This window comes from Nicotiana tomentosiformis, chromosome 4 (genome assembly GCF_000390325.3).
Source record: "Nicotiana tomentosiformis chromosome 4, ASM39032v3, whole genome shotgun sequence".
Lineage (NCBI taxonomy): Eukaryota > Viridiplantae > Streptophyta > Magnoliopsida > Solanales > Solanaceae > Nicotiana > Nicotiana tomentosiformis.
This window is the reverse complement of record NC_090815.1, coordinates 92,846,063-92,873,911: the sequence shown is the minus strand read 5'-3', so window position 1 is coordinate 92,873,911 and position 27,849 is coordinate 92,846,063. Positions and strand designations below refer to the sequence as shown.

At 39.8% G+C, this 27,849-nt stretch overlaps 3 protein-coding genes and 1 long non-coding RNA gene across 4 annotated transcripts; all 4 read right to left on the bottom strand.

Moving 5' to 3' along the window:
- Nucleotides 1-15,492: 15,492 nt before the first annotated feature.
- On the bottom strand, nt 15,493-18,260 carry LOC138910146 (uncharacterized). The gene is made up of 2 exons (XM_070201370.1): nt 17,882-18,260; nt 15,493-15,566 (listed from the first exon to the last, which is right to left on the bottom strand). Exons 1-2 carry the CDS (start codon nt 18,258-18,260, stop codon nt 15,493-15,495), a joined length of 453 nt encoding a protein of 150 aa, XP_070057471.1.
- Nucleotides 18,261-18,347: 87 nt separating this feature from the next.
- LOC138910145 (uncharacterized) lies at nt 18,348-19,448 on the bottom strand. Its single transcript, XM_070201368.1, has 2 exons — nt 19,013-19,448; nt 18,348-18,673 (listed from the first exon to the last, which is right to left on the bottom strand). Exons 1-2 carry the CDS (start codon nt 19,446-19,448, stop codon nt 18,348-18,350), a joined length of 762 nt encoding a protein of 253 aa, XP_070057469.1.
- A 3,140-nt stretch (nt 19,449-22,588) lies between these two features.
- LOC138910144 (uncharacterized) lies at nt 22,589-24,847 on the bottom strand. The gene is made up of 4 exons (XM_070201367.1): nt 24,600-24,847; nt 24,118-24,494; nt 23,802-23,988; nt 22,589-23,153 (listed from the first exon to the last, which is right to left on the bottom strand). Exons 1-4 carry the CDS (start codon nt 24,845-24,847, stop codon nt 22,589-22,591), a joined length of 1,377 nt encoding a protein of 458 aa, XP_070057468.1.
- Nucleotides 24,848-25,937: 1,090 nt separating this feature from the next.
- LOC138910661 (uncharacterized) lies at nt 25,938-27,462 on the bottom strand. The gene is made up of 3 exons (XR_011415808.1): nt 27,349-27,462; nt 26,966-27,029; nt 25,938-26,193 (listed from the first exon to the last, which is right to left on the bottom strand). It is a non-coding gene; the product is annotated as an uncharacterized lncRNA (long non-coding RNA).
- Between the last annotated feature and the right edge of the window lie 387 nt (nt 27,463-27,849).

The following is a 27,849-nucleotide window of genomic DNA, read 5'->3' as shown; positions in this document are numbered from 1 at the left end:
ATGTAGCTCGGTGTCTAAATTATCAATAAGTAAAGTACGAGTGTCAGAGGCCTGGTGGTTTGCTTCAGAGGCTAGAAATTTCTGAGTGGAAGTGGGAGTGTATCACTATAGATTTTGTTGTTGGACTCCCACGGACTCAGAAGAAGTTTGAGCGGTATGGGTCATTATGAACAAGTTGACCAAGTCGGCACATTTCATTCTAGTGGTAGTTACCTATTCTTCAGAGCGGTTAGCTGAGATCTACATCCGTGAGTTCGTCCGTCTTCACGGTGTGCCCGTGTCTATCATTTTCTGATCAAGGTACGCAGTTCACCTCGCACTTCTGGAGGGCTATACAATGTGATTTGGGCATACAGGTTGAGTTAAGTACAACATTTCATCCCTAGATGGACGGACAATCCGAGCACGCTATTAAGATATTAGAGAATATGCTTCGCGTTTGTGTTATGGATTTCAGGGGTTCTTGGGATCAGTTCTTGCCACTTGCGGAGTTTGCCTGGAAAAACTACTAGTTGAGCATTCAGATGGCTCCCTACGAGGCATTATACGGGAGGTGGTGCCGTTCGCCAGTTGGATGGTTCGAGCTCGGAGAGGCTCGGTTGTTGGGTACCGATTTGGTACAGGATGCCTTGGATAATGTCAAGATTATTCAGGATCGACTTCGCACTGCTCAATCTAGGTAGAAGAGTTATACCGACCGTAGAGTTCATGATGTTGCATTCATGATTGGAGAGAGGGTACTGCTCCGGGTATCACCCATGAAGGGTGTGATGAGGTTCATAAAGAAGGGCAAGTTGAGGCCTAGGTATATCAGACCTTTTGAGATTCTTTAGAAAGTAGGTGAGGTGGCCTATAGACTGGCATTTCCACCTAGTTTATCAGCAGTCCATCCAATATTCCATGTGTCCATGCTCCGAAAGTATCACGGTGATCTGTCCCATGTGCTAGATTTCAGCTCAGTCCATTTGGACAAGGATTTGACCTATGAGGAGGAGCCGGTGGCTATTTTTGCCCGACAGGTCCAGCAATTGAGGTCTAAGAGTTATCCTTTAGTTCGAGTGAAGTGGAGAAGTCAGCCGATAGAGGCATCCACATGGGAGTTTTAGTCAGATATGCGGAGTAGATATCCACACCTTTTCACCAATCCAAGTACATTTCTATGTCCGTTCGAGGACGAACGTTTGTTTTAGAGTTATTTATAGTTTTACTTTTTATTTTCGTATTTTGAGGCCTCGAATAGCTCTATTTTAGCCTTTCTCAATTTACGTGCACAGTCCGTGTCTTTTTCCGAAAAGGTATTATGAGAAAATTGATGAAAATGTGAAATCGTGCTTCAAAACTCATATGAGTTGACTACGGTCTATGTTTCATGTAAATGAAGCCGAATAAGTATTTTGACGGTCCCGGTGGGTCCGTATCGTGATTTGGGACTTGGGCGTATACCCATAATTGAATTCAGAAGTCCCTAGCTTGATTTAACGTAATTTTTTGAAAACTAGCAATTTAAAGGTTTAGAGAATTTCTAAGTTTGACCGAATGTTGACTTTGTTGCTACCGGGTTCGGATTTCGGTTCCGAAACTTGGTATACATTCATTTCAGCAGTTATGACTTGTCTGCAAAATTTGGTGCAAAACAGATTTGATTTGACGTGATTCAGACGTCCGGTTGTAAATTTGCTTGTTCTTAATTCTTTTTGAAAATTTCATTCATTTTGGTGTCCGATTCATAGTTCTAGGTATTATGAGGACTGGTGTTTCTGGTTTTACTGATTTTGAGGATTGATTTTATTTTCATAAGTTAACTGCCTTACTTTTCCTGTGTACCTTTCCTGTTACTATTATTATATTGCATAGAAGTTATTGTAAGTGACCCGCCTTAGCCTCGTCACTACTTCATCGAGGTTAGGCTCGACACTTACAGAGTACATAAGGTCAGTTGTACTCATACTACACTCTGCACTTCTTGTGCAGATTTTGGAGTCGGTCCTAGCGGCGGTCAGTAGATTGCTCGGATTGATTACCGGTTCGGAGACTTGAGGTATAGCTGGACGGCGTTCGTAGCCCTGGAGTCCCCTTCTACCTTACTCTAGCTGTTTATTTCATTTCAGACAGTTGTACTTTCATTCAGACCATTATTTGTATTATTCTAGTCGCTCGTATACTTGTGATACTAGTTCTAGGATTTTATTTAGATATCGCAGTTGTATGATCTTCTCACTCTATTTTAGTTTATTCAGTTCTTGATTATTATTTAATTTGAATTGTTAAAAATGGCTTGAAATCGTTCGAACGTTGCTTGCCTAGCAAGTAAAATGTTAGGCGCCATCACGATCCCGAGGGTGGAAATTCCGGGTCATGACACTAAGCTATGTTTTGCAATTCTTCACTTTAGTGATTAATAAAAATATTTAATTACCAAAAAAGAAAAATATTTTGAGCAAAGCGCCAACCCTAGGGATGATTTTGCGAAATTTGTCTAACTTGATCTATTAGTTATAGATGTATCCCGTTTAATTGGATTATTCTTCCACTACTTTTGAAAAATCAGAGTAGCTATTAGTGCTCTACTTTATACGTTAGTTACCATTTAAGTGAAGCCAAACTTAACAGTCTATATTGGGATTTTTACTAATGGCTCCGCTCAAGGAACTACGGGCCATTACAGAGTCCTTCGCATTTTACCCCCTAATGTATATTATGAATCATTTTTTGATTTGCACCTTATCCTTTTGATTTTTTCAACCCCCCTAACTTATTCATTTCTTTACAAAACTATAAGAAAGTTCATTTTGTGGAGGAAAAAATAGGTACTTGCATAATCAATAAAAAATAAAAAAGAGGAATTAAAAACGAGGAGACAAGTAGGATTGAGAAAGACGGAGAAGAGAACTTAGGGCAACTAATGATCCAATGGAGTTTCTAGGAGACATTGTTAGAGTAACAAGGTGAAGAGAACTACAAGTATTAACCATATATGTATGAGGAAGACATGAGAATAGTTTTAACTTCCTATCAACTCTCGTCTGTTCTTCGTTGACGACTTTTAGCAGACAGATATATAGTCACTAAATCTTTCATACCTTACTAAATGCCCTTAAGACTTAACCAATCATGAAAGTAGAGTATACCAACTGGCATACCTTGATCTTTCGATCCTTCCTTCCATGTGGTTGACTGGCTTTTATACCTTTTTCCATGCTATAGGAGGAAGAGATCACCGAAATCAACTCCCATTCCTGATAGCGATTCCTTCTTGAAAATAGTACGATATCTTTATTTTGTCAAAAAGATAGTTTTAAAGCTAGTTAAAATTTCTTTATAAAATTTATGTCATATATATTACTTCAAAATAGTAATGTATGGGTCAAAATCTGTCTTTAGAATATTCAAGACAAGATAGTACTAAGGGAAGAGTTCTCAAGTCGTCGTTTGTCGAAATGGACCAAGGAGCAGCGAAGTCTGTGGTCGAAAAGCCAACGAAAGCCGTAGTCGAGGTGTCAATAAGGGTCGAGGCCGAGTTCGAGTACCGTTGACAGAGTTGTAATAGCTAGTTTTCAAGATAGCAAATTAAAGAGAATATTCTAATGGATATTCTCTGCACTTGTACTATTAGGGTTTCTTAGGAACATGTTCCCTATAAATAGAAAAAGAGAGAATAATAGGGGACATATGATATTCATTTGTAAAAAACAAACTTGACTTGAGAAAGAGAATCGGATCTCACTTGCTAAGATACAAACATCACCTTTTCACTAAAATTCTTGCCTATACGTTTCCACTAGATCCAAGAATAACTCAAATATTCAAGGGATTGTCTATCATTCATCATTGTCAGAAAGAACATCCACTTATTCCATCCTTTCTTGGGTGAATAATTTCTTCTATTGACTTAAATGTCATTTATTGCTATCATTATTATTGAATGCTACATTATTGCTTTTGATTTGTAGAACATTTATTGTATGCCACTGCCACTGCGCGACCAGATCTACGTAATATTTGTTGCTTCTTTAAGAACTCCATCTAAGGATATTATTGTTTACTAAGATTAATCCCTATTTGTTTATATTTAGATATTTGAACCAAGATATAGTTTACTAAGATTAATCCCTATTTGTGGTAATTTCTTAGTTAAATTTTTAGTTTCCTCTAGATCTACAACTAACGTCGGTCACTAACGTCAAAAAACCTTGAGATCTCTTCTCTTTGTGTATACAAAATCCTACATGGCAGGTAACCAAGGACAAAGGACAAAAATAACAAGTGACTTCCCAACCAACCTGATGAATGTCATCAACGAAAGCTGTGAAATAGTAGGCGAGGACCCGACTCCCAACGCGTCCCCTAGGCGAGAAAGGTCACCACCCCCACACTATAGTATAACAAAACCCGGCGGAAAAAGGGCCTCCATATCTACAGAAGAAGGGACACCCCCAACTGTGAAAAGACTCCTTGAGGCATGGCTGACTGACACGCTAACGAGCGCCCTCAACAAACTCGCTCCCGATAGGGCTACAGAAATCGCAAGTGCCTGCACGATACAACAAACAGACGAGCAGTGCAACTGGCCCCTCCCTCTAACGACAGGTATAAATTCCAATGTTACTGATACTACAGGTGACAACGCCCTCGCTGCCATTCTAAAGAGGGTGGAAGAAATGGAGAATGAAAACAAGTACTCCGAGACCAGATGAAAGAACACCAAGAACAAGTAGACAAGATACCGGGCGCTCCTAAGCTGCTGCCGAAAAGGGATGCCAGCAAGTTTGTAGAGCAGCCATACAATGATGATGCAGCCCCACATGCCATACATACCAAAAACCGTCAAAATGCCGCCCTACCTCAGGATATATGACGGAACGACCAATCCTAAAGACAATGTGACTCACTACACCGCCGTGAAAGGCAATGACAAGGAACAAGTGTCTTCTATTTTGCTGAAGAAGTTTGGCGAGACCCTCACAAGAGGGGCACTAACATGGTATTCGCAGCTACCAACACACTTCATAGAAACTTTCGAAGAAATGGCCGATAAGTTTGTAACCGCCCATGCCGGAGCCAAGAAGTTCGAGGCGAGAGTAAATGACATATTTGCTATTAAGAAGTCCATGGGATAGGGACTAAGGGACTTCCTCACCCGATTCAACAGAGTAAGGATGACTCTGCCAAACGTATCCGAAGGGATGACGGTCACAACTTTTCAGAATGGGCTGAATAGAGAGGTTTCAAGAGCAACTAGATAATTGTTGAGTCGATTTATGAAGTATCCTCCAAGCACTTGGGATAAAATCCATAATTATTACTATGCCGAGGTCCGAGAAGATGACGATGACCTCAACGGGCCAATCCACTAACTAACCTTGGTACAAGCCGAATCCAGAAAAGAACGAAGAGACAGGACCAGAAGAGATCATCCAATCCTGCGACCTAACAGGGAATGACACCAACCATATGTCAAGACGGTTGTTGCGCCTTTCATCCGCTACGAAGAAGGCCCGTCCAAGCCAAGGACGGGAACTCATCGGAATGAAAGAGGTATGCCTTCCTTATTATCTACTCACAATTATTTTGTGTCACCTACAAAGATAGTCTACGCTCTGGAGAAGCTCGGACCGAAAGTGGTATGGCCGCCGAAGATGAGATTAGACCTGAACAACAGAAAATTTGACGCCCTCTGTGAGTTCCACCAGGAACGAGGGCACAAAACTGAAGATTATATCGCCCTCAGACAAGAAGTCGAAAACATGTTGCGACAAGGGAACCTCAAAGAGCTATTAAGCGATAGGGGTAGGACCAACTTTGCCAAAGGACGTGAACACCAAGGCCTGCCAAAGCTGCCATCGCCAGCTCGTACCATTAACATGATCATCGGCGGAAGCAACGATGCCTCTATCAACAACATGAAGTTCACCACCACTCACAAACTCAAGCGGTCTATCACCCGCGAACGGTACGACGAACTCAAAGAAAGTATCATCTTTGACGAGCGGATGCCGATGGTTTGACTTTGACGAGCGCAAAATATAACACAAAATTATTTCTCGCTAATCAAAGATAGTATAGATTTATTATCATCTCCATATGGATTGAATTTAAACAGTGTTCGAATAATCTCCAGTTGATTACTATCCAAGAAAATCAACACTTGATTTGATAACTGGTACTACGGTGAACTACTAAAAATTAAGCAAATAACAATTGATCACAAAAGACAGCAGATAAGTAACAAAGAAATATCAATGAGAGGGATAAGGGTATTTGACTAGATATGTGAAAGATAACCGACTCAGGATCCAATTCTTGAGTTAATTCACTATATAATACGGTTGATCCTCACGAATTCAATCGATAATCAGATTGCACTTGAAGTTAATGTTCCTCTTTCGATTAAACATTAATTCAGTAATTAATCCAATTGAAGCACGGTGAACAATTGCAACAATCAAATCAAATGATGGTTATGATCTAAAGGGTAACTTCTCACGAATATTTCCCTATTTTTTAGTTCGATTAATAATTCAAGAGGTTCTTTCGATTACCTATTTGAATCATGAATTTAAACTAGAGCATAATATGTGACAAAATTCAATATCAAACTCCTCTTTCGATTAAGCAAAACAACAAATAACTCACAATACAAATTAAAGCTCCATCAACTAATTCTAACAATTATCAAGAATCGAATCACTAATCATGTTATCGAAATACCGTATCTATCAACACCCTAATGGAAATTACTCCATAACAATGGATTAATACATCTCAAATAAATTTAAGAACAAAGAAAACATCAAAGCTAATGATTTCGATACAAACTCCCGTATTGCACCGATTACAGGTTGTATTATTGATGAATTCTTGAGTCGTTTTGCCTTGGTTGGTTCTCCAATCTTTCGTATGTCAAAAAGTCCCTTCAAAATCGTGTTTTTGATGTATTTATACTATGTAGAAACAAGCTCGGATGAAACTACCCTTTCCTAGCCGAACTTGGAAATCACTTTGAAAATTTTTGCACAGCCGTGCTGCACGCCGCGTTGCCCCATGCAGCGCGCTAATGAGGAAATCCAAAGAGCTCGCATTTTTCTTGTCAGGCTACTTTTGCACTGCGGCGCCCCATGCGGCGCGGTAGTGGCCTTTTCTCAGAGTAAATTCATGTGTTCACTTTTTGATATCCGGACTTGGTCCTCGACCCTCGAACATGATCCCGACCTAATTTCTTGGGCTTCCACTCATACTTCAAAGCTCCAACTTGTTCGATTTCGCTCCAAATTACCTAAATAGCTCAGAATCATTTCCTACAAGGCATAAAACACGTAATAAGTATAATTTACTATCAATTAAGCTCAAGCACACGTAAAATGCTATGGCTAAAATACGGGTTTCTATCCTACCATCAACACCCCACACTTAGACTATTGCTCGTTCTCGAGCAATCAAACTGCACTTCACCTAGGGACGACCTTTTCATTAAACAACATCCCTAACACATCATGCCAAGAATGTTTAAAATCAACTAAGCACCCTATCATAACATCCTGACCTCAGGACTCGACTCAAAATCACCACGCATTTTTCACAACTTGTTCGCTTACTCTAACACAGAGGTCAAAGACTTTTCCTTATCTTCACAAGTCATGTGCCATCACACAAACAATAGAGAGTGGTTCCATATACAATAAAGTTCAAGAGAAATTAGGACTTTAATTGGTTGTAATGTAGGCTACAGGTCGTGTATGATACATTTGGATATAGTGACTACACCTCCCTAAGCACTTTAATACATATACATTAACAATTTCACCCCACACTTGTGTGGAACCAAACCCCAACCTTCACACATAATAGCATAAAGCTCCCAATTTCTTTAAGCACAAACACAATAAAAACTACCACTAGCAAGGAATTATTTTTTATAATATATACAAACACCAATATTTTTTATTTTTCTAGATTCTGATATTCTCTTCTTCTTTTTTCAATTCCCTACAAGTGGTTCTCATAATATTTTTTCAACAGTGCACCTTTCCCTTTTCTATAGTTCCACTCAAAAATCCAACCATATCTCCACCTAGCTTTTACAAGCTCATAACAAACTCAAGTGCTCAAGAGAGGTCGACGGTTCAAACAGATAGTCAATTCAAACAAAGAGTTCAGACTTGTATTGTGGTTACAAAGAAATATGATTACAGGCTCAAAAGGGCTAACTAAGATAAACATTAATTAGGTGGGCAAAAGCATATATCTGGCTCAACAAAGAAATGCCTATATCACTTCCTAGACTGAACAAGACTGTTATTTCGCTTTGCAAACATACATGGCAAGTTCTAGACATCAACTGACATGCACATAATATCAACAAAAACCACACTCACACATTGGTGCATAACTCACTCATGATTGGATCTTTCCCGACTCTCTAGTCAAAGCAGTTAAGTAGAGTTACGATCAAGCAATTTAAGATACTTATCTAAAAGTCAAGAAATGAACCTAGGCATCACGACTAAGACACTCACCACTCTCAAGGCATATGCAGTCAAGGGAAATTGCTTCAAATTAGCACTATGACTCAAGATTCTTTACTCCTATAAAACAAAAAACTAACTACGCCTGGTTCAAGTAAAACCCTTGGAAAAGAATCGCGGCACAAATAAAAATCAAGGGAGAATTACTACACTACCTAAGAAAGTAAAATAAAATAGAATAAAATAAAACAAAGGACATATTTTTGGATTTTTCAATTTTTTTTAATTTTTGTTTCGTTCAACTTCAAATCCCTCAAGAAGCCAGTCGGCAAAATCCATCGTCGGGAAGAGTCAAAACTAAATAGTTAATTACTAACTATTACAGGCCGATATAATTCAGAGTTATGATTACAGACCATATTGTCTAAGAAAGCAAGAAACAAATCAAACAAAACCAACTGGCAAATAGAAAACAAATACAAATACAATCAAATAGGAGCACCCCACACTTTAAAAATTGCATTGTCCCCAATGCAAAACAATAAAACAAGAGTGAAAAGGTAACTCCCTGAGGCTCATGGCCTACTCCTCATCAATAACCTCAAAAGTGCGCAAGTACTCTTCATCATAAGAGGGAACAGAGTTGGCGTCCTCATCTGGCGGCATCTGTACTCTAGCATCTAAGCCCAACCACTGTTGCATGACCGCGGAGAGTGGATGGTCCTCCTGTAGCTCTGCCAAGTCAACTTCCCCCCGATCAGAGCGAAGGAGCATATCGGCAAATAGCAGCTGTAGTGTCTCTTCAACACGAACAAATCTCTGATCTACAAGAACAACAACATGAGGGTCTGTCACAGTTGTGACATCAAAAGTCTTAAGAGGTCGCAAAACTAGAATCTGTCGATCATAGTGGAACTCCTCTTCCACATGGTGGGTCCTCAGAAGCCCCGTGATCATACTCGGGAAATATAGGCGGCAGGCCCCAAGTGGTCATACTCGAGACATGTGCTCAAGAATAATCTTACCCAGATCAAACTTTATCCGAGTCAAAATAGCATAAATGAGACACACCTTCAACCGGGAGACATCAATGTCATTCTGGGTAGGCATGATCTTTGCATTAATCAAACGGAGAACGACTCTGGCGGGACGCTGGAAATGGAACTTCTTCATGTTCTTGTGGAACTCATTAGCATCACGCGTCCATGTGGCAAGAGACCCCGCGCCACACAGCTGGCGTCTAATATCAGGATAGGGGGCCAACGCAGCAACCTCAAAAACAACTTATGTGAATGCTCCGTGAATCCCATGATCTGTTTTATTACTCGGGAAGAAAATGGAATCATCTTGCCTCGCACCTCCACTTCATACAATGCATCTAAACTGGCCTCGGGTTGCCAGTCAGCATAAAACTCCTTAACCATGTTCACATTCACCAACTCACCGGGACAGAACAAGCTTTCAAAACCCATGTATATGATGTTGTTGTAAATCCCCGAGTATTTCCTGGATAACTTACCATCAGCAATGCCAACTTCCGAGTCAGAACTCACCGCTGGAACAAAGGTCCAATACCACATCTTAGTATGAGCTGGCATAGCCTGAATGCCATACTTGCAGCTTGGCACTACATCCGCATCAGGATCAATGCGCTCTTCTTCCTCCTCCACTGGGGTGGGGGGAGGTGACCGTCTAGCTCCTCAACGGCTACTAGAGGCAACCTCTGAGGTACATGTGTTGGAACATTTGCTAGGGCGTCGAGACATTGTACCTGCACAAGACGAACAACATTAGCCACTACACTTAAAATATAAACAGGACCAAATGGGGTAACCACCCCACACTTATGTTATTGGCATGTTCACAAGTACAATCTATATCGGGGACTCAAACTACCCCATTGAAAGCACGCCACGAGTAATGAACAACCCACCCGACCACCAATACAGCCTTACAATAACATAACCACGGACTACACTAGTGTAAAAGACAAAATTAAGAAGCTAAACTAGTAATTAAGAAAAGAATCACAAGAAGTTAGTCTAATCCACTACTAACAACATTTACGATACAATACAACACTACAAACGTAGTTAGCATGAATCGGGCAACCCATTTAGCACCTAGAAACACATTAGTATGGGGTGGCCAATCAATTAGTACTAGGGGCTAACAAATTAAAGTTTAGCAACATACGAACATGACATCTCACCCCACACTTATCATCTAGCATCACATCCCACAACGTAATTCCCTTCAATATTAGCAACACTACAAAATTTTATGTCACTAAGACATTTCAACAAACACATTGCGGGCATACCTTTCACATTCTTATTTCAATTCAAAGTGGGTTAGAATCATCATACAACCATATCAAAAATACCACTCACCACAACTACAAAATCACCGTATGTTCCCAATAGCACAAAGTGCACAATTTTACACAAAACTTCACCAATTTTCGGCCACTTGGGCACCCCCACCAAGCTTCAACACAAATTAATTCCAACCCATCAAAACATACCAAGAATCACCCATAATCAAATGAACAATAAAAACTCCACAATTTTATGCAATAAATTCGGCCAAAATAGAAGAAAAAATAGTTAAAAGATTAGCACAAAATAAAATACCTAGGGTTAGAGAACTTAAACTCAAATTAACTAAATTCTATAACTAAATACTAAAATAAAGAGAAGGAGAACTTACCTTGAAATTGGAGTGGTAAAGATGGGGAGTTGGAGTGGAAGTAAGTTGAAGAAGAAAAAAGGGATTTAGGGTGAGAGAGAGGGAATAGTTGGGAAGCAGTAAAATGAAAGAATGGGAAAAGAAGGAACAGGGTCGGGGGTGTTAAAGTTTCACGTTTAAAAATTTTTAATTATTATTTTTTAAATGTGTACTTCCGCGTTGCTGGGTGCGGCGCGGTAGTAGAGTTTTCGATATCGTCGATTCTGACAGATTTTGCCCGTTTGGTCTAGCGCGGTGCCCCATGCGATGCGGTTGGCCACTTTTCTCAGAGTCCCGATTTTATTTTTACTTTTTAGCCTACGAGTCGCACCCCGACTCTATTTTATACTTATTATGTGTTCGATTCATGCTCATACCTATTCAAACAATTATCAAAACTACTAAACTCTAATAATCCTAAACTACCATTATCTAACTAGTCTACAAAAGAAATAAAGAGGGTTAGAAGTAGTTCTGAGTTATAGTCGTCTGCTTGACTCCGTCATTTAGCCTCATTTGGTCATGACTTTTGAGGATTACTTGTCAAATCCTCCAACAAGGTACTATTTCAACATGTGCCCATTCACCTTAAAACTTTCATTCCCTTCTTCATCCTGTATTTCAATTGCCCCAGATGTATTTCACCACATACGAACCTGTCCATCTTGATTTGAATTTCCCTGGGAAAAACCTAAGTCTACTATTGTATAGTAAGCCTTTGTCCCCTTCATGAAACTTCTTTGGCTTAATCAAAAGATCATGCCACCTCTTTGTCTTTTCCTTAAAGATTCACGCATTTTCATACGTTTCCAGTCTAAACTCCTTCAATTTGTTCATCTGCGCCAACCTGTGTTTACCTGCAAGACTACGATCAAGATTAAGCATCTTAATTGTCCAATAAGCTTTGTGTTTATTAATTTGAATGGTAAAGTCCATATGGTTGTTTTGAACGCAGTTCTATATGTCCTTAGAGCTTCATCTAACTTTATAGACCAATCCTTACGAGAAGCACTAACCATCTTTTCAAAAATTCGTTTAAGTTCACGGTTAGCCACTTCAACTTGCCCAGTAGTTTGGGCATGGTACGGGGTTCCTGAATTTTTGTGTGTGACCCCGTACTTAGATAACAATGTAGCAAATTGTTTGTTCACAAAGTGTGACCCATTATCACTGATAATCACTCGAGGTGTCCCAAAGCGGGTAAAGATGTTCTTCCGTAGGAACTCACACACCACCCGAGCATCATTGGTCCTTGTAGGGATTGCTTCGACCCATTTAGAGACGTAGTCAATGGCTACTAGGATATACTCATATGAATAAGATGATGAGAATAGACCCATGAAGTCAACGCCCCAAACATCAAAAATTTCACATACTAAAATGGAGTTAAGTGGCATCTTATCCCTCTTGCTAATGTTACCTGCCCTTTGACACTTGTCACATGCAACTATATATGCTCGTGTGTATTTCTACAAAGTAAGCCAATAGAAATCGGCTTTCATGACCTTTGCTGCAGTGCGATTTCCACCATAGTGTCCTCCAGCTGCTCCATCATGGTAATGAGAAAGAATGCTTGCCATCTCTCCTTCAAGCACACACCTTCGAATCACACCATTTGCACACAGTTTAAACAAGAAAGGGTCATTCTAAAAATAACTTTTTACCTCACCTTGAAGCTTCCTTCTTTGATCACGAGAGAGGTCATGCAGCAACCATCCACTAGCCAAAAAGTTGGCTACATCATCATACCAAGGCGGTCTTTCGAAGACCGCAACAATGGAGAAAATCTGCTCATCAGGGAACTCTTCTCTCACGTTAATTGTTTCAACCGGAGGTCTCTCAAGTCGAGATAGATGATCGGTGACTTGATTTTCTGTGCCCTTCCTATCTTTGATCTCCAAGTCAAACTTTTGGAGCAACAAAACCCACCGTATCAGACGCGACTTGGATTCCTTCTTACTCAACAGAGATTTCAAGGCTGAGTGATCCGTGTGTACAATCACTTTGCTCCCCACCGGGTATAATCTAAACTTGTCAAAAGCAAAGACCACAACAAAAAACGCTTTCTCAGTAGTGGCATAGTTTACTTGAGCATCATTCAACGTCCTGCTGGCATAGTAAATAGGCCTAAAGATTTTCTCTTTTCTTTTCCCCAGAACTGCCCCCACAGCTACATCACTGACATCACATATTATCTCAAATGGCTGGCTCCAATCAGATGTCACCATAATAGGAGCACTTACAAGCTTTTCCTTTATCAATTCGAATGCTCTTAAGCACTCCACGTTGAAAACACACTTGACATCTTTCGCTAGCAATGCGGTCAATGGTTTGGTAATGCTGGAAAAGTTTTTGATGAACCTCCTATAGAACCCAGAATGTCCCAAGAAACTCCTTATTCTCTTCACCGACGTTGGTGGAGGGAGCCTAGCAATTGCATCCACCTTGGCTCTGTCAACTTCAATTCCATGTGCAGTTACTTTGTGGCCCAATACAATTCCCTCTTTCACTATGAAGTGACACTTCTCCCAGTTAAGAACCAAGTGCGTGGCTTCGCAACATTCAAGCACGAACTCCAAATTCTTCAAGCAGTCCTCAAAGTCATCACCAAAGAGAGTGAATTCATCCATGAATACTTCTAGACACTTCCCATTTAAATCAGAGAATATAGACATCATGCACCTCCGAAAAGTGGCAGGTGCATTACATAACCCAAACAACATCCTCCTTTAAGAAAAAATGCATGACATGCAAGTGAATGTGGTTTTCTCAACATCTTCTGGGGCAATGGGTATCTTATTGTAGCCTAAGTACCCATCCAAGAAGCAGTAACATCCATGTCCAACCACTTTCTCGAGCATTTGATCAATAAAGGGGAGTGGGAAGTGGTCCTTCCTTGTTGCATCGTTCAACCTTCTATAATCAATGCACATTCTCCACCAGTGACTGTTCTTGTGGGGATCAATTCATTATCTTCATTTTTCACCACTGTCATGCCCCTCTTCTTAGGTACAACTTGTACTGGACTAATCCACTGGCTATCAAAGATGGGGAATATCACTCCCGCATCTAGTAATTTGATGATCTCCTTGTGCACTACCTCCTCCAAATTTTTGTTCAACTTGCGTTGGGGCTGCACCACTGGCTTGCTTTTTTCTTCCAACAGAATTTTATGCATGCAAATGGCTGGACTGATTCCTTGAATATCGGTTATACTCCAGCCAATGGCCTTCTTGTGTTTTTTCAGCAGCTCCACTAGCTTTTTCTCCTGTGTACCTGACAAGTCAGCAGAAATAATCACAGGAAAATTATTAGTTTCAAGAAAAGCATATTTTAAGTGAGTGGGGAGGACATTCAATTCCACATTAGGCTTAGAAGACTCCTTTTTTATTTCCTCCTCATCAACCACTTGATCCTCAGTTTTAAGAGCTTCAGCCTCTTTTTTTATTTCAGGATCTTCATCCTCCACTATGCTAGACTAAGTAATACACCTCTCTAGAGTATCCCACATAAGCTTGTCAAACTTGTATCTTTCATCCAATTCTCCAACAACATCCAGCTTGAAACACGAGTAGGCGGGCACCTCATCACTGGGGTATTTCATCATCCTCTTTATCTGGAACACCACTTTTTCGTTGCCCACTCTGAGCATAAGCTGCCCTTTATAGATATCAAGGATAGCTATACCTATACATATGAATGGTCTCCTTAGAATTAAAGGCACCTCCTTGTTCACCTCCATATCCACCATAATAAAGTCTACGGGGAACACAAACTTGTCCACCTGCACTACGATATCCTTAATGATTCCCTCAGGTAGAATGGTGGTTTGGTCAGCCAGTTGTAGGGACACTAGTATTGATTTGATCACTCTGAGCTCACCTTCCAGTTTCCTGAATACAGACAGAGGCATTAGATTTATCAACGCACCAAAATCACAGAGGGCCTTGTCGAATTTTTCACTCCCCAACGAGCATGGTATGGTTAAGCTACCTGGGTCCCCACACTTTTGGGGAATTTTATTTTGCAATATGGCACTGCATTGGGCATTTAGCTTGACCACTGTTGTTTCCTCTAATTTTCTCTTGCAAGACAGGATTTCCTTCAAGAACATTGCATAGGCCAACATCTAAGTGAGTATCTCTATGAAGGGAATGTTCACATAAAGTTGCTTGAGCATCTCCAAGAATCTCCCAAAACATTTGTCAAGTTTCTCCCACTTCATCTTTTGAGGGAATGGTAGAGCTGGCATATGTCTACTTTCTTCACTCTCCTTTTGTACCCCACTACTCTGACCTTGCTACTCTTCACCTTTTTTTTTCCCTGCTAGTGTCTCTGCCTGCTTGTTCACCACCTCGATTCTAGCTTTCACCACTGGATTAACCGATGTTTTTTCACTTCTCAGAGATACAACTTTGATTGTTTCCTTTGGGTTCTTTTCAGTGTCAGAGGGCAAAGTCCCAGAAGCCCTCTCAGATAACAAATTTTTAATTTGTCCCAATTGTCTTTCTAAATTCCGTATGGCCGTGCCCTGCTCTCTGATAGTTGTGCCCTGAGTCTCAAATTCTCATCTGACTTGTTGATGAAAGCCTTCATGAGGTCTTCCATACTAGACTGATTTGACTGTTATGGCTGGTATTGCTGCCTCTGCTGGTTCTGAAAACCTGGTGGTCCTTGACTGTCACGACCCAATTTAGGATCATGACCGGCACTTAGGAGCAAGTGACCCCAAGTAAGCCTCATCAGTATTTTACAGAAAATCAGACAGAGTTTTCCCTATTTTTGGACTATCCTAAAAATTTCCCTGTCTAAAATCAACAACCAAACATTCTAATATCAATTCAAACGACAATGACTTTATCAATAGTCCACCCACTAATAACAAAAAATACTACTTTATCTCCAACTTTGATAAGAATGAGCGATACTCAACATAAGTCTATAATAACAAAAGAATACTCAAGACACTAAAATAATGGCTATGGTGCGACTCTAAGAGTTCAAAGAAAAGACCATAACAATAAAGAAAATCTCTGCCCACGCGAACAGTGCAAGGCTCACCAAGAACTATCAACCTGTGCACTCTAATTAACGAAATCCTCGCCCGCGTCAACCACTGTCTCTGTAAAATAAAATTAGCAGGGAATGAGTCGCTAGCTCAGTGAGTAATAACACTTAACCACAACCGTTTTTATTGGTGACAAGTCAGAAAACATGCTAGTATATATTTTAAACAGAAAATATCATAAGAATGCCCTTTCAGAAATAATAAATAATAATCAGTATCATCATGTTTTTCATGTAATATAAATCAATTGACAATTCGGTAATAAGCTCGGTAAATACTGTGTAATATTAATATTCATGTTTGCGAGGTTTCAATGAATGGATCATGTAATCGGTATAACTATGGACTTCTTCCCAAGAAGTCAAATATAATGGTAGTCCCTACTCGAGAAAAATCGGTAACGGTATGCTAGTTCTACCTTCCCACTAGCGAGGGCTATAACTGTACTCGGTAATTACAAGGTGCAACAGGTCTAACGAACCCGCCGTTAGCTACGGGATCCTTCAAAGTCTACTCCCATTTATACTTGTCTTTGTAATCCGTATATACTCATAAGAAAATATTTTAAAATAATATAGGGCATTTCGATTCTTATCAAATCATGCAATTTCATTTTGATAACCATAAATTCAAGTAACGGTAAAACATATCTAGTGACAACAAGAATATTTAAAGCAGCGGTAATCATCTCACATAACTATTTCGCTATCATATCGAGTAAAAGACTTGTCCCACATGCAACTCAAAATAATCGGTAACATATTCATATTAAAAATCAAATGTAAATAATGCAAGTTATGAAAACACAAATTACGGTAAGATTACTACTCATAATACTCGTGCCGAAATACCAAATGCTTCACCTCGATCAATTCGTACAAATTCCTCCAATCAATCTATAATTATATAATATCAATCTCATGTTAATTTCCTTGTTTAGGCTAATTCATAGCTAATTTAGAATACCCAACCCTCGAGGTTTCATATTTGAATCTTAATTCGCCGAATTATATTCACCCACATATGAGTAATTACTAATCTATCAACTCCAACCTATTCATATAATTTATTAATCCAATTTCATAAAGTTCTATTGAATCTTTAGGAAGAAAATTCTCAATTGTGAGAATGAACTAGTGTAATTTCTATTACTCTGTAGAATCTTCCAATCATGAGAATCGAAATTAAAATCTACCAGAAGAAGAAGCTCAAGTAATACCTGTAAGATACAATTAGTGCTTAAGATTTCTCAACAATTATAGCTATGGTTCCAACGCACTGCATCAACTTCTTCCTCCTTATTTTCTCTTTTCTTTCTTTCCTTCTTTGCTCGTTTTTTGTTTTTTCGTTTCTCTGAAGCTTTTGCTTCGTTCCCCTTCCCCTAACCCTTTTCAGTTGGCAGATATGTTCTAATGGGCTTCAGCCCTTTTCTTTCAATTCCTTATCCCTTTTTCCTTTTTTTTTTGTTTTGTTTTGTTTTATTAGTTAGTTCTTTTATTATTATTTTCTTTGGACTTATATTATTCACTAAATATCCTATATGTCCTCATTTAAAATATTGGGGTATTACATCCTCCTCACCTTATAAAATTCGGTCCCCGAATTTAACTCAAGTACGTACCTGTAGACTGAAATAAATAAGGATACTTGACTCGCATAACATCTTCCACTTCCCATGTAGCTTCTCCAACTATATGGTTTCTCCATAAGACTTTCACAAACACAATTTCTTTTGACCGTAGCTTTCTTACTTGTCTATCAACAATAGCCATCGGCTCCTCCTCGTAAGACAACTTCTCATCAAGTGGAATGGTCGGCGCTTTAAGCACCATAGATGAGTCTGATATACATTTTCTTAGCATTGAGACATGAAACACTGGATGAATAAAAGACAACTCAGGAGGAAGTGCCAAACGATAAGCCACAACTCCCACTCGGTCTAGTATACCATACGGTCCTATAAACCTGGGGCTCAGCTTGCCTCTTTTCCCAAACCGCATCACACCTTTCGAAGGAGAGACTCATAAAAAAACTTTGTCCCCAATTGTGAACACTAAATCTCTTCTTCTCCTATCTACATACGACCTTTATCTGCTTTGAGCAGTGAGCAATTTCTGCCTGAGTAATTGGACCTTGTCAATAGCTTCTTGTACTATGTCGGGTCCCAATAAGTTAGTTTCACCAGCTTCAAACCATCCGAGAGGAGAACGATATCTTCTACCATACAGTGCTTCGTACTGTGCCATTTGAATACTGGACTGGAAGTTATTATTGTAAGCAAATTCAGCTAAAGGTAGATAAGCGTCCCAACTACCTCCAAACTCAAGAATGCAAGCTCTCAACATATCCTCCAAGATCTGTATAGTACGCTCAGACTGACCGTTTGTCTGTGGGTGAAATGCAGTACTAAGATCTACTCATGTACCCAATGCTTCTTGAAAAGATTTCCAAAAGTGTGAAGTGAACTGTGATCCTCTATCAGAGATGATGGATACTGAAACTTAGTGAAATCAGACAATTTCGTTCATAAATATCTGTGCATATCTTACTCCATTATATGTAGTCTTCACTGGAAAAAAGTGTGCTAATTTTTTCAATCGATCTACAATCACCCATACCGAGTCATAACCTCTAAGGGTTCATGGTAGACCGATGACAAAATCCATAGTAATTCTTTCCCACTTCCACTCTGGAATCTCATTTTGTTGTAATAGTCATGCGGGTCACTGATGCTCAGCCTTGATCTACTGACAAGTCAAACAACTAGAAACAAAGTTAGCAACATCTTTCTTCATACTTTTCCACCAATAAAATTGCTTTAGGTCATGATACATTTTTGTGGATCCAGGATGTATAGTGTATCTAGAGTTGTGAGCTTCTTTAAGAATAGCATGCCTCAACCCATCTACGTCCGCGACACATAGCATGTCACCCATTCGAAGGACACTATCACTTTCAACAATCATAACCTTGTTTTTACTAGCTAAGGCCTCATCACTGTATTTGCAAAATCGCTCATCCTCATATTGGGTGGCCTTAATGCGCTCAAATAATGAAGACTTAGCCTGAGCACAAGCCAAAAATGCTTTTGAATTTTCGACACTAAATCTGACGCCTGTACCCTCTATTATATGCATATCTTCAATCAAAGGTCTCCTTACAGGAACTATATGTGCCAAACTTCCCATAGATTTTCTGCTCAATGCGTCAGCCACTACATTGGCTTTGTGTAACGACCCGGCCGATTGTTTTGAGTGTATTATCCCCGATCCCCTATTTACTGCTTTCCCCGTATCTATTTCTGCTTATGTGACTTGCCGGGAGGTCTTTTTTTTGGTTTTGGAGTGTTTTGGGACACTTAGTCCCTAAAATAGAAGCTTAAGTCTTAAGATTTTGACTGTAGTCAGAATTATGTGAAAACAACTCTGGAATAATGTTCCGTCAGTTCCGTTAGCTCCGTTGAGTGATTTTTGACTTTGGAGCGTGTCCAGACTTTGAATTTGAGGTCCGTAGCTAATTTAGGCTTGAAATGGCGAAAGTCGAATTTTTGGAAAGTTTGACCGTGGGGTTGACTTTTTGATATCGGGGTCGAATTCTGATTCCGGAAGTTGGAGTAGGTCCGTAATGTTGAAGGTGACTTGTGTGCAATATTTGAGGTCAATCGGACGTGGTTTGGTATAGTTCGACATCGTTTGTAGAATTTGGAGTTTCAAGTTCATTAAGTTTGGATTGGACGGTGATTCGTGTTTTTTTGTTGTTGTTGTTTGACATGTTTTGAGGGCTCGACTAAGTTTGTATGGTATTTTAGGACTTGTTGGTATATTTTATTGAGGTCTCGGGGGTCTAGGGTGTGTTTCAGATGCTTAACAGTTTGAATTTGGACTTAGGCAAATTGTTGAAGCTTTGAAGCTTCTGGTATAATCGCACCTGCGGTGGGTGGTCACAGGTGTAGGCACGCACGTGCGTTAGGCCAAGCGCAGAAGCAGGAATTGAGGATATGTCTAGGTGTCGCATGTGCGAGGGAATTTCCGCATATGCGAGCCCGCATGTGCGCTTGAAGCTCCGCAGATGCGGAGAGTGAGCTGGAGGGAAAGATCGTAGAAGCGAACCCTTGTCCGCAGGTGCGCACACGCAGGTGCGACCTCTTGCTCGCAGATGCGAACCCAGTCCCTTAAGTCATTTATGCACCTGTGAGGGAAATTCTGCAGGTGCAACAGTATGTCCGCAGGTGCGGAAGAACTGGGCAGAAAATGGGATTTCGAGGGTTTGTGTCCCATTTTGATTTTGGGACTTTGAGAGCTCGGTGTAAGGTGATGTTTCGAGGTTTCTTCAAGAAGATTGTTGGGGTAAGTAATTCTAACTCGGATTGGACTATATTTCATGAATCTATTGCTATTTTTATCATCTAATTAGGGATTTGAGTTGTAAATTTGGGGGGAAATGGTAGAAACTTAATAGGCTACAATTTCGAGTTTTGGAAGGTGATTTAAGGTTGGATTCGAGTAATTCTTGTATGGTTGGACTCGTGAGTGGATGGGTGTTCGTATTTTGTGACTTTTGTTGGATTTTGATACGTGGGCCCGGGGGCCGGTTTGAGTCTACTTCGGATTTTGGCTTATAATTTCGTATTTTTCATGCGAAATTGATTCTTTTGGCCTATATTAACTATATCGTACTACTTATGGCTAGATTTAGGGAGTTTGGAGATTGATTCGAGGGGAAAGGCATGGCAGAGTAGGATTTTGCGCGGTTTGAGGTAAGTAACAGTTTTAAATCTGGTCCTGAGGGTATGAAACCCAGAACTATTGGATTATGTGAGTATTTTGGAGGTGACACACATGCTAGGTGATGGGCGTGTGGGCGTGCACCGTAGGAATTGGGACTCGGTCCATTCTGTGAAACTGTAAAGTTGAATAACTTGTTGCTAGCTATATGCTCTCCCTGTGTTATAAACATTTGACTGCAAATCATGTTAGGACCCGTAGAGGTCGCGCACTTATTGAATTACTTGCTAATTATTGTCTTGTACTCGGTCATGGTTTTACTCGCGTATCATATCTCAGCCTCTTCTTTATTTTTGTTGATACACTATGGTATCTTTGTTTGGGCCGATCTTTGTGATTTCCGAGAGCCCGAGAGACTAGAGAGGTTGATGACTGAGTGAGGCCGAGGGCCTGTCTGTGAGGTAATGATACTATAGTACGTGAGTTGTCCGTGCGGATCCACATATTGATACTATAGCACGTGAGTGTCCGTGCAACACGTGAGTTGTCCATGTAGATATAGCGATTGGGCTGAAAGGAGCCCCTCCGGAGTCTGCACACCCCCAGTAAGCGCATGTACCTATTGAGTTTGAGTACTAAAGGCTGAGAGCTGAGTGGTTGAGCTATTGTGACGAGTTGAGTGACTGTTAGCCTGAGAGGCTGTACTTGCTTTTCATTTGTTGATGCACCTAGTTGCTATCTGTCATTGTTGTGAAATTTCTGAAAGATTTTATATTCGGATCACCTGAACTTGAACTGTATAAAACTGAGTTGACTTAAACTGCCAGATTTGAAAGCATGTCTATTCTTTGCTGGAACTATTGAAAATGAACTGTATTTGTATACCTCGTCACTACCTTCTCAGTTCCTTATTTATTTTTGTTACTTATTGAGTTGGTTGTACTAACACTACACCCTGCACTTTGTGTGCAGATCCAGGTGTTCCCGGTCATAGCGGGTGTTGATAGTTTAGCAGCCGATTCCTGAGACTATCGAGGTAGCTGCATAGCTTTCGCAAGCCTTGGCTTTCCTTCATTATCTTTATCGCATTTTTAGTTCTTATTCCTTAGATGTTGTATTAGACTGCTCTTGGTATAGATGCTCATGTACTCAATGACACTCCAATGTCGGGCTAATTTTTCCGCACTTATGCTTTGGGTTTTACCCCATTTTTATGAAAGACTCCGGTTATTTTAAATATATTAATTCATTTCTGTTAAATGTTGAAAGTGTTTTGGAGATGTCGGCTTGCCTAGTATCACGATAGGCGCCATCACGACGGGTTAGGTTTTGGGTCGTGACACTTTTCCAGGATAATACAAAATAGAACAATCATAGTCCTTGAGTAGTTCCATCCACCGACGCTGCCGAAGATTTAGATCTCTCTGCTGAAAGATATACTTCAGACTTTTATGGACAGTATAAATCTCACAAGTTTCACCGTATAGGTAATGCCTCCAAATGTTTAAAGCAAATACCACTGCAGACATCTCCAAATTATATGTAGGATAGTTTTGCTCGTGCGTTTTCCATTGTCTCGAAGCATAAGCTATAACACAACCATTTTACATGAGAACACATCCTAATCCCACCCTCGATGCATCACAGAACACCGTAAATCCTCCGAAACCTGATGGTAAGGATAATATTGGTGCAGTTGTCAAACACATTTTGAGTTTTTGAAAGCTCTTCTCACATTCTCCCGTCCACTGAAACCTTGCATTTTTTTGTGTTAGCTTAGTTAGTGGCGCTGCTATTTTGGAGAAATCCTGCACAAAACGCCTGTAATAGCCTGCCAAGCCTAAAAAGCTACGAATCTCTGTAGGAGAAGTAGGTCTGGGCCATTTTTGCACAGCTTCTATCTTCTTAGGATCTACCATAATTCCATCTTTGGATATAACAAGCCCCAGAAATGCTATTGAGTCTAGCCAAAATTCACACTTCGAGAACTTAGCATAAAGCCGATATTCTCGCAATGTCTGCAACACAGTCCTGAGATAATTCTCGTATTCTCCTTGACTACGAGAATATATCAGGATATCATCAATAAATACTATTACAAATCTATCCAGAAACGTCTTGAACACCCTATTCATCAAATCCATGAATGCAGCTGGAGCATTAGTCAGTCTGAAAGGCATCACAAGAAACTCATAATTCCCATATCAAGTTCTGAAAGCAGTCTTAGAAATATCTTCATCTTTGATTCTAAGTTGATGATAACCAGACTGAAGGTCTATTTTTGAAAAGTAGGAAGCTCCTTGTAACAGATCAAACATGTCATATATACGAGGCAAAGGATATTTATTGCGTATTGTTATCTTGTTCAACTGCCTGTAGTCAATGCACATTCTCAGGGATCCGTCATTCTTCTTTACTAAGAGTACTGGTGCACCCCATGGAGATATACCCGGTCTGATAAAACCCTTATCTAAGAAATCCTGTAGTTATTATTTTAGCTCCTTCAACTCTGCTGGCGCCATCCGATATGGGAGTATTGATATGGGTTGTATGTCAGGTGGCAAATCAATACCAAAATCTATTTCTCGTACTAGAGGCAATCTTGGTAAATCCTCAAGAAATACATCAGAAAATTCTCTCACTACTGGTACATTTTTTATACTGACTGTTTCCTTTCTTATGTCATTTACAATAGCTAAGAGACCCAATCAACCTTTCTTTAGAAGTAGTTGAGCCTTCATAAAAGATACAACTTTGCAAATCTCTGAAACCTGACTCCCTCTTAGAATAAAACTGGGTTCGTTTGGTATCTCAAACTTAACTATATTTGCATGACAATCGACGATAGCATAGCAAGAAGGCAACCAATCCATTCCCATCAGTATGTTAAAGTTAATCATATCAAGTACAATAAGGTTAGCTAGAGTATCCCTACCCTCAACCCGAATCTGATAAGCACGATACACATATTCAGCTAATAGAGACTCTCCAACAAGAGTAGCAACTAGAAAAGGATCATTCAATAGCTCAGGCTATCTACTAAACCTCAAAGAAAAGTACGAGGACACATATGAGTGAGTAGATCCCGAATCAATCAACGCAAGTGCATCAAATAAACAGACAGAAAGAATACCTGTAACCACATCATTCGAGGCTTGAGCATCCTGTCTAGTAAATGCAAAAACTCTTGCCTGACCTCTACCAGCATTTTCTTGTCCTTGATTCACAGTAGCACGGTCTCCAGCACCTCGACGTCTATTTCCTGTACCTATAGTCTGAGTAGGTGTAGCTGACTGAATAGAAGCCTGGTTGAAATTCCTCGGAGGCTGAGGGCAATCCCTCAAGTGATGTATCAACTGGCCACACCGAAAGCACTCTCCAGTTAGAACACGACATTGGCCCAGATGTGATCTACCACATTTCTGGCAGACTGAAGTAGTGGCATATATCTGCCCAGAATTACGATGTCCAGATGGTGATGGTCCCCTAGTACCCTGTCTGTAATGTGGTCTGTATGTGGACTATGAAGACAGGTGTGTCCCTATCTGAGAACCCTATTGTTGTTGTCCCTGATTTCCTGCTCTTCGATTTTCACTAAAACCGCCACTGAAAGACCCTCCCATCTTGGACTTCTTACGTAAATCACGAGCTGCACGCTCATCACGTCCCTTGGTTTCAATCTTTCTAGAAAGGTCAACTGCATCAGAGTAGGATAAAGTCTTCATCTGTGGGGCTACTATAGTGTATAGACGACCAACCAATCCATCAACAAACCTCTGAACTCGAGCTTCTTCGGTAGGCCCTAAGTAAGGAGCATATCTTGCCAGCTTACAAAACTTGGTGTTATATGTTGACACGTCCATATCTGGAGTCTGAACCAATCTCTCAAAGTCTCTAATATATTTTTGCATCAGGCTGTCTAGAAGAAAATGATTCATGAACAACTTAGTAAACTCGTCCCATGTCAGTGGTGTTGTTCATGCTGGCCTTCCCAGCAACACACTTTCATATCATATATTGGCCATATCCTCTAGTTTGTATGCTGCGAGCTCCACGACTCTCTCACTAGAACATCCTAGAGCACGTAATGCCTTGAGTGTCCCATCCAAGAAACTTTGAGGATCTGCTGAATTATCAGAACCTGTGAATTTTGGTGATATCAATTTCAGGAACACTTGTAGGGATACTTCCTTATTCCCGAAAGTCTGAGTCTATGCAGATGCTTGTATTTGTAAAGTAGCCCGAGGAGCTGAACTTCCACCCTGAGTAGGCACCAATGCCTCTAACACATTCAATAACCTTACCACGACGTCTGCAGGTAAGGTAACACTAGGTACAACAGTTGGCACTGGTGATGGAATATCCTGAACCCCCTGTTCTTGCACTTGATCTAGCATAGTAGCTTAGGGTTGACCCATGTTCCCAACTTCATGTTAAGGAGCATCCTGTCTTCTAGTTTGATGAACCCCAACTTGACCACCACCCCGGGTAGTACCACGTCCAGCACCACGTCCAGTAGATGAAGGTGTGCGTGTCCTAGCCATCTGCTTAAGAAATACTCCAAAGTCAATCTCAAGTTATCTCAACGCATGATCAAAGAATAAAAGAAGGGAAAACATTCCTAGATGTTCAGTAGCCTCAAGATCATAAGTATGGGTGCCTACATACCCATGAACAAGACTCTACTAAACATTGCTTCATGACTCGGGACTTAAAGCCTAAGCTCTGATACCAACTTTGTCACGACCCAATTTAGGATCATGACCGGCACTTAGGAGCAAGTTCCCCCAAGTAAGCCTCATCGGTATTTTACAGAAAATCGGACAGAGTTTCCCCTATTTTTGGACTATCACAAAAATTTCCCTGTCTCAAATCAACAACCAAAAATCCTAATATCAATTCAAACGATAATGACTTTATCAATTAACCAAAAAAAATATCTACCATTAATAGTCCACCCACTAATAACAAGAAATACTACTTTATCTCCAACTTTGATAAGAATGAGCGATACTCAACATAAGTCTATAATAACAAAAGAATACTCAAGACACTAAAAGAATGACTATGGAGCGACTCTAAGAGTTCAAAGAAAAGACCATAATAATAAAGAAAATCTCTGCCCACGCGAACAAGTGCGAGGCTCACCAAGAACTATCAACCTGTGCGCTCTAATTAACGAAATCCTCGCCCGCGTCAACTGCTGTCTCTGTAAAATAAAATTAGCAGGGAATGAGTCGCTAGCTCAGTGAGTAATAATACTTAACCACAACCGTTTTGGTGACAAGTCAGAAAACATGCTATTATATATTTTAAACAGAAAATATCATAAGAATGCCCTTTCAGAAATAATAAATAATAATCAGTATCATCATATTTTTCATGTAATATAAATCAATTGACAATTCGGTAATAAGCTCGGTAAATACTGTGTAATATTAATATTCATGTTTGGGAGGTTTCAATGAATGGATCATGTAATCGGTATAACTGTGGACTTCTTCGCAAGAAGTCAAATATAATGGTAGTCCCTACTCGAGGAAAATCGATAACGGTATGCTAGTTCTACCTTCCCACTAGAGTGGGCTATAACTGTACTCAGTAATTACAAGGTGCACCAGGTCTAATGACCCCGCCGTTAGCTACGGGATCCTTCAAAGTCTATTCCCATTTATACTTGTCTTTGTAATCCGTATATACTTATAAAAAAATATTTTAAAACAATATAGAGCATTTCGGTTCTTATCAAATCATGTAATTTCATTTTGATAACCGTAAATTCAAGTAACGGTAAAACATATCTAGTGACAACAAGAATATTTAAAATAACGGTAATCATCTCACATAACTATTTCGGTATCATATCGAGTAAAAGACTTGTCCCACATGCAACTCAAAATAATTGGTAACATATTCATATTAAAATCAGTGTAAATCATGCAAGTTATGAAAATACAAATTGCGGTAAGATTACTACTCACAGTACTCGTGCCGAAATACCAAATACTTCACCTCGAGCAATTCGTACAAATTTCTCCGATCAATCTATAATTACATAATATCAATTTCATGTTAATTTCCTTGTTTAGGCTAATTCATAGCTAATTTAGACTTCCTAACCCTCGAGGTTTCATATTTGACTCTTAATTCGCCGAATTATATTTACCCACATATGAGTAATTACTAATCTATCAACTCCAACCTATTCATATAATTTATTAATCCAATTTCATAAAGTTCTATTGATTCTTTAGGAAGAAAATTCTCAATTGTGTGAATGAACTAGTATAATTTCTATTACTCTGTAGTTCCAATCATGATAATCGAAATTAAAATCTACCAGAAGAAGAAGCTCAAGTAATACCCGTAAGACACAATTAGTGCTTAAGATTCCTCAACAGTTATAGCTATGGTTCCAACGCACTGCATCAACTTCTTCCTCCTTCTTTTCTCTTTTCTTTCTTTCCTTCTCTGCTCGTTTTTTGGTATTTCGTTTCTCTGAAGCTTTTGCTTCGTTCCCCTTCCCCTAACTCTTTTCAATTGGCAGATATGTTCTAATGGGCTTCGACCCTTTTCTTTCAATTCCTTATCCCTTTTTCCTTTTTTTTGTTTTGTTTTGTTTTTTAGTTAGTTCTTTTTTTTTCTTTGGACTTAAATTATTCACTAAATATCCGATATATCCTCTTTTAAAATATTGGGGCATTACATTGACCATGGGGTTTGAGATTAGTTTGCTGCCATGTATTCAAGCTCCCACTAGGTAAACTCCACGAAAAACCTGGATGCCTTTGACCCATAGAATTATATTTGTTCCCACCTTGGTAGTTTCCCCTATTAAAATTTTCCACTACGTTGACTTTCTCAG